This window comes from Chelonia mydas, chromosome 21 (genome assembly GCF_015237465.2).
Source record: "Chelonia mydas isolate rCheMyd1 chromosome 21, rCheMyd1.pri.v2, whole genome shotgun sequence".
Classification (NCBI taxonomy): domain Eukaryota; kingdom Metazoa; phylum Chordata; order Testudines; family Cheloniidae; genus Chelonia; species Chelonia mydas.
The window spans coordinates 18,708,948-18,724,575 of NC_051261.2; the positions used below are offsets into that span (position 1 = coordinate 18,708,948).

At 46.9% G+C, this 15,628-nt stretch overlaps 1 protein-coding gene across 16 annotated transcripts in view; it reads left to right on the top strand.

Moving 5' to 3' along the window:
- Positions 1-15,628, top strand: part of LZTR1 (leucine zipper like transcription regulator 1) — a 280,121-nt gene that overhangs the window by 213,988 nt on the left and 50,505 nt on the right. For 13 of the 16 annotated variants that reach the window (XR_005223269.2, XM_043533614.1, XM_037884956.2 and 10 more), the window contains 2 exons: positions 4,757-4,883; positions 9,306-9,455. Coding sequence is in view for 15 of the 16 variants with exons in the window: in XM_043533614.1 (XP_043389549.1) it covers positions 4,757-4,883; positions 9,306-9,455 (277 nt within the window). In the remaining variant the exon portion in view is untranslated. Of the gene's footprint in view, positions 1-4,756; positions 4,884-9,305; positions 9,483-15,628 lie in introns of all 16 variants that reach the window. The other 3 variants (XM_037884960.2, XM_043533615.1, XM_043533616.1) reach the window with 2 other exon arrangements.

The window sequence follows — 15,628 nt, forward strand, 5'->3', positions numbered from 1 at the left end:
GGCCCTGACGTCCGAGCTCCCATAGACGGTGTTCCATAAATTTAAGGTCCAGCTCTGCCCACACCCCTCTTTCCTCTTGCAGGTGGTCTCCGCCTACCACATGGGTCAGGACATTTTCCTGCCGGTCCTCTTCCCCAACCCCCATGCATCCAGCGAGGTGCGCCATCTCCACACGTTGGAGACAGGCTCTGGCTTTTTAACTGGAGCGGAGTAGGCCGTACAGGAAGTCTTCGCAGCTGTGCATCGCCTCGGCTGAACGCATGAGGGGTCAGCCGATCTCCACTCAGCGGCTTTCCAACTGGATCACCTCATGCATCTGTACCTGTTATGACTTGGCAGGAATCCCTCCTCCATCAATCATGAGGGCACACTTGACTAGGGTGTAAAGCCTCGTCAGCTGCCTTTTTAGCCCATGTCCCCATTCAGGACATTTGCAGGGCTGCCACATGGCCTTCTGGTCACATGTTCACCTCGCATTATGTGATCGTCTCCCAGACCAGGGAAGATGCCGGGTTCAGCAGGGCTGTGCTCCGTCCCAAGAGTTTGTGAACTCCTACCCACCTTCAACAGATATAGCTTGGAATCACCTATTGTGGAATACACATGAGCAATCACTTGAAGAAGAAAAGACGGTTACCTTTTTCGTAACTGGTGTTCTTCTAGACGTGTTGCTCATGTCTATTCCACATCCCGCCCTCCTTCCCCTCTGTCGGAGTTGTCTGGCAAGAAGGACCTGAGGGTGGGGGGAGCGCGCAGCGCCCCTTATACTGCACCATGAAGGTGCCACTCCAGGGGTCGCTAGGGGCGCTCCACTATGGTACTGCTAGGAGAAGAACTTCCGACACCAGTGCACATGGCGAGCACACACATCTATTGTGGAATAGACATGAGCAACACATCTTGAAGAACACCAGTTATAGAAAAGGTAACTGTCTTTTCGTCCCGAGTGGGCTTCAGTGCAGCTTATTCTGGGCTACCTCCTGCATCTTAAGCTCCAGGAATTGTCCCTCTCATTGATAAAGGTCCATCTAGCGGCCATCTCGGCTTTCCACCCACCGTTACAGGGTAGGTCTGTTTTTGCTCAGGAAATCATGGCCTGATTCCTTAAAGGCCTGGAGCTCCTCTACCCACAAGTCAGAGACCCCATCCCTCTGTGAGACTTGAATCTGGTGCTGTCTCAGCTAACGGGTCCTCCCTTTGAACCCTTGGCTTCTTGCTCTCTCCTCCTCTCCTGGAAGGTCACGTTCCTGGTTGCAGTGATGTCAGCCCACTGGGTATCCGAGATTCAGGTGCTCACCTTGGAGCCACTGTACATGGTCTTCTACAAGGACAAGGTCCAGCTAAGGCTACACCCGGCTTTTCTTCCTAAAGTAGTCTCTGTTTCATTGGAGCCAGAACATTTACTTACCGGTCTTCTTTCCAAAGCCGCATAAGTCAGAAGAGGAGCTCAGGCTACGTGCCCTGGACATTAGGAGGGCTCTGGCCTTCTGTGTGGATAGGACCAAGTTGTTCCGTAAATCGATGCAGTTGTTCGTCACAGTGGCTGACAGGATGAAAGGTCAGCCGGTATCCACTCAAAGAATTTCTTCTTGGATCACTGTCTGCATTTGCTTTTGCTATGACCAAGCGAAGGTGCCACCTGCGGCGATCGTCACCACCCACTCTACAAGGGCGCAGACCTCTTCGGCAGCCGTTCTGGCCCATGTGCCTATCCAGGGCATCTGTAGAGTGGCCAAATGGTCGTCTGTCCGCACTTTTACGTCCCACTATGTGCTGACCCAGCAGGCCTGGGATAAGACTGGTTTCGGTAGGACAATACTGCAAGCCGCTAAGCTATGAACTCCAAGCCCACCTCTGTTGATACTGCTTGTGAGTCACCTGAAAAGGAATTGATATGAGCAAGCACTCAAAGAAGAAAAACCGGTTAACTACTTTTCGTAACTGTTGTTCTTCTAGATGTGTTGCTCATGTCCATTCCATTTTCCCCCCCTCACCCCTCTATTGGAGTTGCCAGCAAGAAGGAACTGAGAGGGTGCCAGGAGGGCGGCAGCACCTGATATACCACTGCATGGGAGTGCCACTCCAGGGGACACCACAGCCGGCCCTACGGATAACGCTGAGGCAGAAATCTCTGACAACTGTGCATGTGGGTGCGCGCACACCTAGAATGGAATCGACACGAGCAACACATCTCGAAGAGCAACTGTTATGAAAGGTAGGTGACAGTTTTTTCTCCGAGGTCAGCTGAATGACCTGGGCCTGCAAGGCTTAGTTGTCAGCCTGAAGTCAGGCAGCCCAGTTGGGCGTGTCCAGTGCTTCCGGAAGTTTGGCCAGGTCTATTTTACTGGCATCAAGCCCACTCCTGTGGCTTAAGTGGTCCATGCAAACTGACGTGGGCAGTCTGACCTAGCGGCCAGACCAGGAGTCGGGAGCCAGGCTGGGTCAGATACCAGGAGATTAGATTCTGAGTTATGCCAGAGATCAAAAGTCAGGTGTAAGGAGGCAGGCAGGGTCAGGTTACCAGGAGATCAGAGTCAGGTAGTAGGAGCAGGTAATGCAAGGGAAACAGTCCTGAGCAGGGGCAACCCAGTTACATGGACAACTTCTTCTTCCTGTGCTTGATTTTAAATACAATCAGGGACATTCAGGACCCCCGAATTCCACCTAGCAGATTCCAGGATTGCAGTCCTCTGTTCTGTCAGAATTCAACTTCTAGTTCTGGTGCCTGTTAGCAGCCACTTGGTGGCAGGGAGTAGTGGATCAGTGTTCTCATTGCACACATTATGAGTACCTGGTTCATACCAGGAAACTGACGATCTAACCAACGGATCACATTCAAAATCCTTTTTAGGGACACATGTAGATCACTTGCCAACCAACATTCCTGATGCAATTCTTTCCCCCCAATGTTTGAGCCATGGTGGAAAGTGTCCAAGGTCAGGCTATCTCCTCTGCTATCAATTGTCTCACTTTCCTTCCCTCACACAGGATGAGCACAAGCAGTGTCTATAGCATTGCTTGAGGGTAGTGTCTTTGGTTAACATTTGTAAAGCAGTTAAGTGGACTTCCAACCATATGTTCATGAGTCATTATGCTTTAGTAGAAGACTCTGCTGCTGACACATACTATGGGGCAACAGTCCTTCATGCAGCTCTGCCACCTACATCCTTGCACTCTCTTCTTTCTTGAATACTAGCTGTCAGTCACCCACAATGGAGTACACATAGGGACCAGCACTTGGAGAAGAAGAGGAAGTTATTTACCTTACAGGTTATTTGAGATTTGTGGTCCCTATCATACATACTACCACTCTCCTTCCCCTCTGCTTTGGACATTGATTAGATTCACGGTAGAGAAGGACAGGAGAGGTGGTTGGTGTGCTCCATCTTTTATCTCCTTCGGTGGAGGCCCAAGGAAAGTAAGGGTGCATGTGCGAGCCAGCGGACACTGCTTTCAAAATTCTCTGACTCTGGGAGCATGGAGTACATGCGTATCCCTAATGGAATACAGATAGGGACCAAACATCTCGAAGACCCTCCAGTTACTATAAGGTAAGTAACTTCCTCATGCTGGGGGTGAGCTAGGGCTGGAGGTTGGTAGGGCAGATCTTGCACTGAGAGAGAGAGGCAAAAGAGGCAAAGGTGGAGGGAGGGAGTGAATCAACAACAGTGAAAGAAAGGATGAGACTGCTGAGAGCAGATAAGAAGTCACTGATGTTGAAGGACTAGAAGTCGCGGAAAGACCAAGTGACAGGGCATGAGGGAGTTGGGGGGCAATGGGTGATGCTGAAAGGGAGGGAGCTCAGCAAGAGAAATCTGAGAAAGCAATGCTTGGTGAGACCAAATTCCATGAGTGTTCCTTTTGGTGAATGGGAGAGTTGACCGTGAGCTGCAGATTGAATGAAGAGGGGAGGAAAAGAAAGTGTGCAGCTAAGGGGTTGGATGGGTTGTTCCCATGGAAGTTGAAGTCCCTGATGCTGAGTGTGGGAGATTGTAAGAAGAGGAAGAGAGAGAGAGAGAGCGAGGAGTTGAGATCAGAGAGGAAGGCTGACGGGGAGGAGCTGGATGGATGGTAGGTGACAGCAATATTGAGGGGGAGAAGAGAGAAGTCAGATGCAGCATTGTTCAAAAGAAGAGAGGAGGGGGAAGGGAGGAGGGAGGTATTGGAAATAGCAGCAAGGGGACAGGAGAAACTCCGTACCCCACCACAGTTTGATCCAGGCGGGGGGGGAGTGGGGGGGGGTGAGAGAAGGAGAAGCCTCTGTAAGAGATGGCAGCGAGGGATCCAGGTTTCTTGAAGAGCCAGGAGCTGGAGGGAGCAAGATAGGAAGAGGTCGCAGGTGGCTGAGATCTTTGTAGATATGTCATGGTGTTCCAGAGACAGCGAGAGAAGTGGAGGTGCAATGTGTGTGAGGTTAGCAGTGTTGGCACACAATGGACAGGGGGTGGGTGAGGAGTGGATTGAGGCAAATGTACCAGAGGTGAGGAAAAGGATGCAGATGTAAAACCTCACCGAGGGCATCAGTCTTACATACAGAACAAATTTCCAGGGATCATGGCCTGGCCTTATCCATGGCATATGAAAAGAGGCCTCCTATAGTGCTGAGAATGTGATGAAATGCCTGCCTACTAACAACTCCCTTAATCCCATGGGAAAACCTGTATGTAGATGTGGCACAACCGTGTATTAACTTTATAGCAGCTGATTACCTGGAAATGTCTTCTTTTTAATCATTTCACCATGTTGCCTCTGTCAGGAACATCTTTGATTCAGGATATGAAGGCTTATCTAGAAGGAGCTGGGATCGAGTTTTGTGATATCATCCTCCTGTTAGATGGCCACCCAAGACCAGCACATAAGGCAATTCTGGCAGCCCGCTCCAGGTGTGTGCACTCTGATCAACCATTTACTGAAACTTAGAAACTTTTTAAATAGTCATCATTTACTAGAGCAATAACAAATGTCATGTGTAGACATGATTTCTCAGTACCACAGACTGCTTCTTGGATCAGGTTGTTTTGAAGCACACAAGAGAATAGGCTTCTGTTCACTGAGATCTGAGTAACACATAGGATTTTTCTCCTAGAAATTAAACATAATAGAGCCATTAAGCAACAGTGACTAAAATATGAATGAATTTGCCATCCCAGCAGGGAAATGTTAGGAAATCAAAACCTTAGTTGAATAACAGATGGTCTATATCCTACCACAATTTCAAAAAGAAGCAAATAATCACGCATAAAACTACTGTCATGAACTGGAAAGGAACAAGTGTTCATGAAGAACAAAAAGGATGTTCTAAAAATGAAAATGCAGCTCAAGAGATGCTAATAGAATGAAGCCTAAACTTTGGTATGTAAGCTATGAGGTAGAGATTTAAGAATCCATCGAACAAACATATAAAAACATCAATACATTAGGGGGTAGATTGGTCTCTCTGGGTTCCCACTTGGTTGAAGGTGTAAATAACTTACCCGTTTAAGGGTGTATCATACGTCTCTTCCCTGGCACGGCCAACCAGCTCTCTTGGCTGGTACATGTAGTGAGGAGAGGTGGATATTGGTTCTGCCCTTCCCTGTACCTTCTTCACTCACTTGTAGGGGGAGCATTGGATGCATGGCATTGGGTTCTGCAGTGCATAGAGCTGCAATCTAGGCAGCCTTAACCTGGCTGAGTGAGAGAGATGGGAATCTACTCTATGTATGGCTATGTTAAAGCTAGGCATGATCTAGTCCTGTATTTGTACATCAAAGTAAGAAGCCAGTGGAGAATCAGCAGGCCTGTTAAACTGTGTAAAGGGAGTAATCGAAAAGGAGACGGGGATTGTTGGCGAGATAAATGGTTCGTAAATTCCAAGGCCGGAAGGGACCATTAGATCATCTAGTCTGACCTGTATATCACAGGCCATAGAATCTTGCCCTCTTACACTGTACTGAGCCCAGTAACTTGTGGATGACTAAAGTATGTCTTCCAGAACAGATGTCCAATCTTGATTTAAAAAGATGGAGAAGCCACCGCCTGTCTTGATAGTTTGTTCCAATGGCTAATCACCTTCACTGTGTGTATTATTTCTAATTTGCATTTGGCTTTAACTTCCAGCCACAGATTCTTATTCTGACTTCCTCGTTAAAGAGCCCTTTAGTACCTGTGAAGAAAATACAAGGGACGTGGTAATCAAATCACCTTTCAATCTTCAAACCCAGTGATTAGGGCACTTGTGTGGGATGTGAGAGACCTGGGTTCAAAACACTGCTCCTCATCAAGGGGAGTGGGGATTTGAACCTGAGTCTCCCAAATTGTGGATGAGTTCTTTAGCCACAGAACTATTGGTGAAGGGGAAAGTACCATCACCTCCTGCTTCTCAGTTTTTGTTGAGAAAGGGCTGACTCGGCTTAGGTGACTGACTCCAGAGGGGCTCATGGCTGTGACCCCCCAGCTAGAGGGAGGCACCTCCCTCAGACCAAAGTTAGGCACCTACCTCCCTTTACCTACCACCACCACCTACCACCCCTCTCCTCAGCATTTCCTATTGACTGGCTTAGGCAACTCCCCGCTCAGCGTGCTGGCTTTTGGGAATCCCTTTTTGAGGCATCTAACTCTTCTCAGTTCAGGGTTTGATAGGGTGACCCTATACAGCTTCATCCTCACTGATCAGCATGGTTTACAGATTGCCTGGGATAGATGGAGCAGGAGAGGAAGCTAGACAGAAAGACAGCTAAAGTGCCGGTGGCAGAAATCTCAGGCCGAGTCTGATTGGTTGTGACATGAAGAATTTGCTAGAGAGAAATTGTGAAGGGCTTTAATCAGGTATACAAGTTGAAGAGAATATAATACTGAATGCCATTAGGAGTCTACAGTAACCGGTGACAAGAACCTGCACGCAGAAGCTGTTATCCAGAAATTGTGACCGTGTCATTCAGATTCAGGCACCTGAAAAAACTGACTCTTACATATTCAAAAAAGGAAGGGGGAGCTGGATCAATAGTCCAGAGTTAGGGGTACACCTGGTGGGGTGAAGAAAAGCACTTTGCCACATCAGTAGATGCAAGTTATGTTATATGGAAAGGAAGGGTAGAAAAGGCGGGAAACCAGAGTAGAATCTAGCTCATCCGATGAAGTGAGCTGTAGCTCACGAAAGCTTATGCTCAGATAAATTTGTTAGTCTCTAAGGTGCCACAAGTACTCCTTTTCTTTTTGTGAATACAGACTAACGGCTGCTACTCTGAAACCTATCTATTAATGGTGCAATGAGGTTAGTAGATGAGCACAATCTAATAACAGGTGTCAGAGTAACAGCCGTGTTAGTCTGTATTCGCAAAAAGAAAAGGAGTACTTGTGGCACCTTAGAGACTAACCAATTTATTTGAGAATGAGCTTTCGTGAGCTACAGCTCACTTCATCGGATGCATACTGTGGAAGCTGCAGAAGTCATTATATACACACAGAGACCATGAAACAATACCTCCTCCCATCCCACTCTCCTGCTGGTAATAGCTTATCTAAAGTGATCATCAAGTTGGGCCATTTCCAGCACAAATCCAGGTTTTCTCACCCTCCGCCCCCCCCCCCCCACAAACTCACTCTCCTGCTGGTAATAGCCCATCCAAAGTGACCACTCTCTTCACAATGTGTATGATAATCAAGGTGGGCCATTTCCTGCACAAATCCAGGTTCTCTCACCCCCCCTCCAAAAACCACACACACAAACTCACTCTCCTGCTGGTAACAGCTTATCCAAAGTGACCACTCTCCCTACAATGTGCATGATAATCAAGGTGGGCCATTTCCAGCACAAATACAGGTTTTCTCACCCCCCCCCCACCCCCATACACACACAAACTCACTCTCCTGCTGGTAATAGCTTATCCAAAGTGACCTTTACCAGCAGGAGAGTGAGTTGGGGGGGGGGGGGGGGCGGAGGGTGAGAAAACCTGGATTTGTGCTGGAAATGGCCCAACTTGATGATCACTTTAGATAAGCTGTTACCAGCAGGAGAGTGGGGTGGGAGGAGGTATTGTTTCATGGTCTCTGTGTGTATATAATGTCTTCTGCAGCTTCCACAGTATGCATCCGATGAAGTGAGCTGTAGCTCACGAAAGCTCATGCTCAAATAAATTGGTTAGTCTCTGAGGTGCCACAAGTACTCCTTTTCTTTTCACAATCTAATACTATCACAGGCAAACTTTCTAATGCCTGTAGCCGGTGAAAATAGGTTCATTCCATTCAGTATCCAATAATAATTAGAAAATGGAGGGGGTCAACAGAAAATTTTGACTTTTTGTTGAAAAAAAACTTGACTTTTTGTTTAATTTTTTGGCAATACTCTCTGCAAAAAATTTCATTTAGTTAAAATCCAATTTTCCATTAAAAAAAGTTTTGAAGGAAAATTTTCAGCCAGCCCTAATAATCTTTAGCATGTACATACTTTAGTACTTTACAAACAGTATCTAACAAACCATCACAATATCCTTGTACAGTAGGCAGGTAACCATTTATATTAGTGTCTAGCCCCTAAGAAACCAGGAGACCCATAATGTTTGAAGTTTACCAGCACTTCATATGCAAAGTAAGTAAATGAATTATTACAGTGTATTATATCCTAATTTTTATATTTTTGAAAATTAATTGTCATAAAGAAAATCCACATGGCATTGTTTCCTATATAACATCCTATAGTATTGTTGGGATTGTGTTGCTTTGTTGCCTCACACACAGATTTATCTGAAACATGACAGTACTACATTTGAGAGACAAGGTGTTTGAGTGTGACTGGATCTCTGGGGTACAACTTGGAACCGTGGGACCCTTGTTCCCCCTTAGCTCTCCAATCTGGGCTGTCTCTCACAGTGCTTTGCTAGTGATAAGCAGTAAACACCTCCAGGTGCTGTGAACACTCAGCCACCAACATGCAGAGATACACTCAGCTAAATTGTTTGAATGTTCTCTAAGCCACTCATGAACTATATAGAGGGAAACACTAGCAAATCCCCTTTGGAAAGAGACCTGAAGAAGAGCTCTGTGTAGCTCAAAAGCTTGTCTCTTTCACCAGCAGAAGCTGGTCCAATAAAAGATATTACCTCACACACCTTGTCTCTCTAATATCCTGGACCAACATGATTACAACAACACTGCATACTGTGTTTGGGGAGGCAGTTTTCCCCTCCGCATAGTAGCTAGGAAGTAATTTATGTGATTCAATGCTTTGTAGCCCCCTTTGAACAGTACTGCTTGAAACCATCTGCAGAACCTTTCTTGTGGTTATGTAAAATCTCCTTGTGTTACATCAGTCTTCTTTCCTTTTCCAGTTACTTTGAAGCCATGTTCCGTTCCTTCATGCCAGAAGATGGACAAGTAAATATTTCTATAGGTGAAATGGTTCCCAGTAAACAAGCATTTGAGTCTATGCTGAGATACATTTACTATGGTGAAGTGAACATGCCTCCTGAAGATTCCCTGTATCCTTAAATCTACTGAAGTCTAAGGTCTGTAGATGCAATTGAAACAGACACTTTGGATTTCTTTTGCTATGTATATTTTAATATGTTGGCTCTGATTCTGCCATGTCATGCACCTGGTGTCATCATTTACACCTGTGCAAAGTGAGTGGAAAAAAATGTGCCAGACCAGAAGAGTAGCATATTACACCTGCTCTGCACTGCTGCAAATGCCTTCATTGTGAGGGAGTGGAGAATCAGGCCCTTCTACTGGACTATGAAACAGTTCCGTTGAGTTAAACTATAACTAGTGTTATGATTTTGTCATGAAATTTTTAAAAATATTTCATGGCAGAGGTGCTGGAAAACAACAATATGTCACAGAAAGAGGTTAGTGGGAGATGGAGAGTGAGCCTACCCCACACTCGCCCCACAATGGCAACTCCTGTCCTGTGGGACTGAGCCCAGCTGTCCACTCTAGGCATTGCGACCTAGCACATGGGGTCACAATGCTGAACAGTTTTGAAGAGTCCATGCTGCTATAGATGGAGATGGTGGGGCAGATGGACTAAACCTGAGTGATGCTGTGACCCCATGTACAAGATTGTAACACCACTTGGTTTGAGCACATTTCAGTTGTTTTGGAGGGCATTTGATGGACTTTATTCAAATTCATGCTTTCTGTGACCATCATGACAAAATCATAGCCTTAATTATAACTAGCCAGGGACTTGAACCTGGCTTTCCCATGTGAGTTTTCAGACCACTGATCTATGCAATTTCTCTCTTTTCCTGATCTAATGAATATAATTATACAAAGTGGAACAGCTCCAACAGGACAGATTGAGAAATCCCCACCCCAAAATGTCCAATAGCCTGGCACTTAAGGTATTCACCTGGGATATGGGAGACTGGGGTTCAAGTCGCTAATCCAGAGAAAGATTTAAATCTAGGTCTCCTGCAGTCCAGGTGTGTGTGCTAACCACTGGGCTATTGGCTGTAATGGGGGCAGGCTCTGTCTTGGGTTGTTTGTGTGAAAGGACTGGTGTGTCTTAGACAGCTAGGGTAAGATGCACAAAAAGACTGTCTCCTATACATCATTAACTTTCACAAAATCACCACTCAGCTGCCACCAAACTATGTAGGCACCTAAATCCCTAAAGGTACCTGCATTTCTGCTGGTGGGCATGCCCAAAGCTGACTAAATCCTGACACTGCCCTCATAGCTAACAAGACATTCAGAGCCTAAGCTGCTTCTTTGAGTAGATGCAGCCATGTTGGTGGGTGCGTGCCTATGGCTCTGGAGCCAGAGAACTTTGCTTAGCAATGTCTGTAAAGAGCAGCGCTCACACCTCCTTGCCACAGCTTCTGGCTATATGAGGCGGCACCACGCTGACCCCTTTCATTTCCTTCTTACTGCCTGTGGCTGGAGTCAGAGCTTTGTGTGGTTCTTAACCACGCAATCTCTCACTGTCTTTTTCTAGTGTTTGTTCTAGTCGTATATAATTAGTACCCTTAGTGTTAGTTAAATGTAGTGTTAATTACATTTAGTTAAGTATTTCCCCGGTGATGCCCTCACCATGGTTTAAACATTGTTATGTGGGGAGAGCGATCCCCAACAACAATCCCCACACACTGCTTACTGTGACGTCTACGTCAAGGAGCGGTGTGCAATTTCTAGGTCGTTCTTGAAAGGAACTCAGCTGGCTAGGGACCTTCGCCTAAAGCAGCACCTGCTTGAACAGGCCATGTGGCCTGCTTAAGCACCGAGGACCTCCTCAGATTGGAAGTCACCCTCAGGTTCTGAGAGTGCTGCCATGTCATGCTCTGGAGCCAGCACCTCTCCAAAGGGATGGAGGAGGAGTTCCCCATCGAATGCACCGAGGAAGAGGTCACATAAGACCAGTCCAGACCACTCCAGGTCTCATGAAAACTCTTCTGCCTCCTCCAGAAAGAGTGTGGACCAGCATCGTGTTAATGCCAGCATACATGAGGGTGTGGGTGTCTCTAACAGCTTCTTGATACTGAGCAGAGAGGTCAGAGACCCTCTACCATTGATTCTGATTCTTGAATCCAGTACTGACGAGAGTGATGCTGGCACCAGTTGTTTCCACGCCGGCGGCATATCAAGCAGCAACAGACCTCCTTTGCTTTTCCATCCTGACCCCTCCATTGATCCAGGCTTTTGCCAGGGGTGTGTCGTTTATAGCCCCATTGTGTGGATGGGCCGCTGAACCTTTTGGTCCATTGGCACCACACTCCGATGTTCCCCTTCCACAGTCTGTGGAAGCAGGGCTGGTATGGGCTCGGTGCAAGGGACCTCTTTGGCACTGGGAAATTCCTTGGCACCATTGCATTCACACCACTCATGTTACCGTGGCAGCTCTCACTGCCCTCCACTTTGGAACCGTCAGCTACTTTGGTGCCACCACTGATTTTGGGGTCCACACCGCTCCCCCCATCGGGAACAATTTGGCAGCACTTGGCTCTTCCTCGCCTTCAATATCTGAGGATTTCAAGTCCTAACAGGACCTTTGGCGGTGCATGGCTGCTTCCCTGGGCATTCAGGCAGAGTTCCTGCAGGAGAGCACCATTATGTTGCTGGATATCCTGCAGCTGTCTGCTCCTGGGAGAGTGGCTCCTCTTATTAATGATGCACTCCTAGAGCCTGCAAATGTTCTTTGGAGAATGCCAGCTTGGAGGGATTGCTCAGTGGTTTGAGCATTGGCCTGCTAAACCCAGGGTTGTGAGTTCAATCCTTGAGGGGGCCACTTAGGGAACTGGGGCAAAAATTGGGGCTTGGTCCTGCTTTGAACAGGGGGTTGGACTAGATGACCTCCTGCGGTCCCTTCCAACCCTGATAGTCTATGATTCTATGATTCAGTATCATGTATGACAAAGCACATGGAGAAACTCTGTTTTGTCCTGGTGCAGGGATCTGAGGGCTTTTACTTTCACCTGGACCCAAATTCCTGGTTGTAACTGTGGTGAACAATAAAGGCCGGCAGGGCAGATTTAAGTCCACTGCTAAGGATCAGGACTCTAAAAGGATGGACTTTATGGGTAGGAAGATTTATATCTCCTCCTTTTTGCAAATGCAGATTGCAAACCAGCAGGCATTGTTGTCCAAATACAAATTTGTAAATTAGATGTTCATGTCTAAGTTTGCAGACCAGATGTCTGAAACCTCCAGAGAGAAATTTTGGGCATTCATTACCAAAGGCTGCTTGATGGCCAAGACATCATTGCAGTCCATGCTGAACATCACGGACACTTCAGTCAGAGTTGTGGCCTCCAAGAGACCATGAGAAGGGTATCTTGGCTGCAGAATTTGGGTATTGCTCCTGACATGCAGCAGGCTATAGATGATCTGCCCTTCAATGGCTGGGTGCTTTTTTCAGACAAGATGGACAAGACTCAGTACTTCAAGGGTTCTAGGGCCACCCTACATTCCTTGGGTTTGTACACACCGGCAGAGCAAAGGTGCTACTATGGGCAGCAGCAGCAATACTGTTCACAATGCACTTTTGGGCAGTCTCAGCCTTCCATCGCAGTTTGGATGTGCCTGAGGCTCTTGGGCCACATATCTGTTTGCATGCAGAGGGTTCTGTTAGCAAGATTGCGCCTTTACCCCTTCAGATGTGGCTCAGGATGGTTTACCATCTGACTCTTCATTCCTTGGACAGATCGGTCCATCTACCTCCACTGGTCCTAGACTCCTTGCAGTGGTGGATGCTTCCAGAAAGTATATGTCAGGGCATTCCCTTTGTCCAGCCCCTACCAACCAGGTCTGTTGTCTCTGACATCTCCCTGGTGGGCTGGGGAGCACATCTGGAGTCACTGAAAATTCAGGTTTCTGAGTAACAGCCGTGTTAGTCTGTATTCGCAAAAAGAAAAGGAGGACTTGTGGCACCTTAGAGACTAACCAATTTATTTGAGCATAAGCTTTCGTGAGCTACAGCTCACTTCATCGGATGCATTCAGTGGAAAATACAGTGGGGAGATTTATATACATAGAGAACATGAAGCAAAGGGTGTTACCATACACAGTGTAAGGAGAGTGATCACTTAAGGTGAGCTATTACCAGCAGGATAGCTGGGGGGGGGGGAGAGAAACCTTTTGTAGTGATAATCAAGGTGGGCCAGTTCCAGCAGTTGACAAGAACATCTGAGAAACAGTGGGGGATGGAGGGGGGGAATAAACATGGGGAAATAGTTTTAGATCTCTATCAAGCATTCTTACAACTACAATACCAACCTGCTGAAGTGAAGAAACAGATTGACAGAGCCAGAAGAGTACCCAGAATTCACCTACTACAGGACAGGCCCAACAAAGAAAATAACAGAACGCCACTAGCCATCACCTTCAGCCCCCAAATAAAACCTCGCCAACGCATCATCAAGGATCTACAACCTATCCTGAAGGACGACCCATCACTCTCACAGATCCTGGGAGACAGGCCTGTCCTTGCTTACAGACAGCCCCCCAACCTGAAGCAAATACTCGCCAGCAACCACACACCACACAACAGAATCACTAACTCAGGAACCTATCCTTGCAACAAAGCCCATTGCCAACTGTGTTCAGATATCTATTCAGGGGATACCATCATAGGGCCTAATCACATCAGCCACACTATCAGAGGCTCATTCACCTACACAATGGATGGGTCATTACACAAAGTAAAACTATTTCCCCATGTTTATTCTCCCCCTCCACCCCCCACTGTTCCTCAGATGTTCTTGTCAACTGCTGGAACTGGCCCACCTTGATTATCACTACAAAAGGTTTCTCCTTCCCCCCCAACCCTGCCGCACTCCTGCTGGTAATAGCTCACCTTAAGTGATCACTCTCATTACAGTGTGTATGGTAACACCCATTGTTTCATGTTTTTTATGTATGTAAATCTCCCGGCTGTATTTTCCACTGAATGCATCCGATGAAGTGAGCTGTAGCTCACGAAAGCTTATGCTCAGATAAATTTGTTAGTCTCTAAAGTGCCACAAGTCCTCCTTTTCTTTTTGAAAATTCAGGGTCTGTGGTCGGAGCAGGAAATGTCTCTGCATATCAACATACTGGAGCTTCAGGCCATCTGTGATACTTGTCCCACCTTTCTAAACCGCATCAGGGGAGCCATCATTTACATATTTACCAATGATACTGCTGTGATACATTACGTGAACAGACAAGGGGAGCACAATCCAGGGTGGTTAGGTTATGGCAGTTCTGCATCGAGGAGGCTATCACTCTAATAGCCGACCGCTTTCCCGAGGCCCAGAATCATCTCGCAGACCATCTCAGAAGAAATTTTTCCCTGAATCACGAGTGTTCCCTGAAGACAAGCATCCTGCAGGTCATCTTTGCAGCTTGGGGCATTCCAACAACCAACCTGTTTGCTACAAGGGACAACAGGAAATGCCATCTGTTCTGCTCTCGAGGGGAATTCTGTCCAGGCTCCCTGACTGACACCTTCCATCTCAGCTGACATTAGCTCTTCTGTATGTTTTTTCCCAATCCCAGTCGTACAACAGATCATCCTCAAACTGAAAGCGGATCAGGCCATCCTTATCCTCCTTGTACCAGCATGGCTGAGGCAGTGTTGATTCTCCAACCTTGCGCTTGTCAATTCAGCCTCCTTTATCCCTTCATCTTCAGCCTGACCTACTCACTCAGAATCATGGTCTTGCCTTGCATCCCACACTCAGCTCCCTGCATCTCACTGTGTGGCTGTTTTGTGGTTGAACGAGAATGAAAAGTGTTGTTTGGCAGCCATTCTGCAGGTTCTATTAAATAGAAAGCCCTGTACCAAAATCACCTGTTTGAGAAAATGGAAGCATTTTTTTGGTGTGTTCATTGGCCCGCAGAATTCAACTGATGCTGGTCTCTATCCAGGACATCTTAGAGTACTTGCTGTGTCTTCGGTTGCCTGGTGGTGCCTTTAACTCTTGAGGTCGCACCTGGTAGTGATTTCAGTGTTTCATCCACCCATTCTTGGAAGATCAGTCTTTTCCAGTGCCATGGCAGCAAGATTCTTTAAAGGCCTTCTTCATCTCCATCCTCCAGTGTCTCAAAACCAGTTCCTCTGTGGGACCTTAATACTTTCCCGGTGGACTTAATGGGACCTCCATTCGAGTCTCTGGCATCTTAACCCTTTCTGCTTTCTGTCAGAAAACTGCTTTCCTGGTTTCAATAA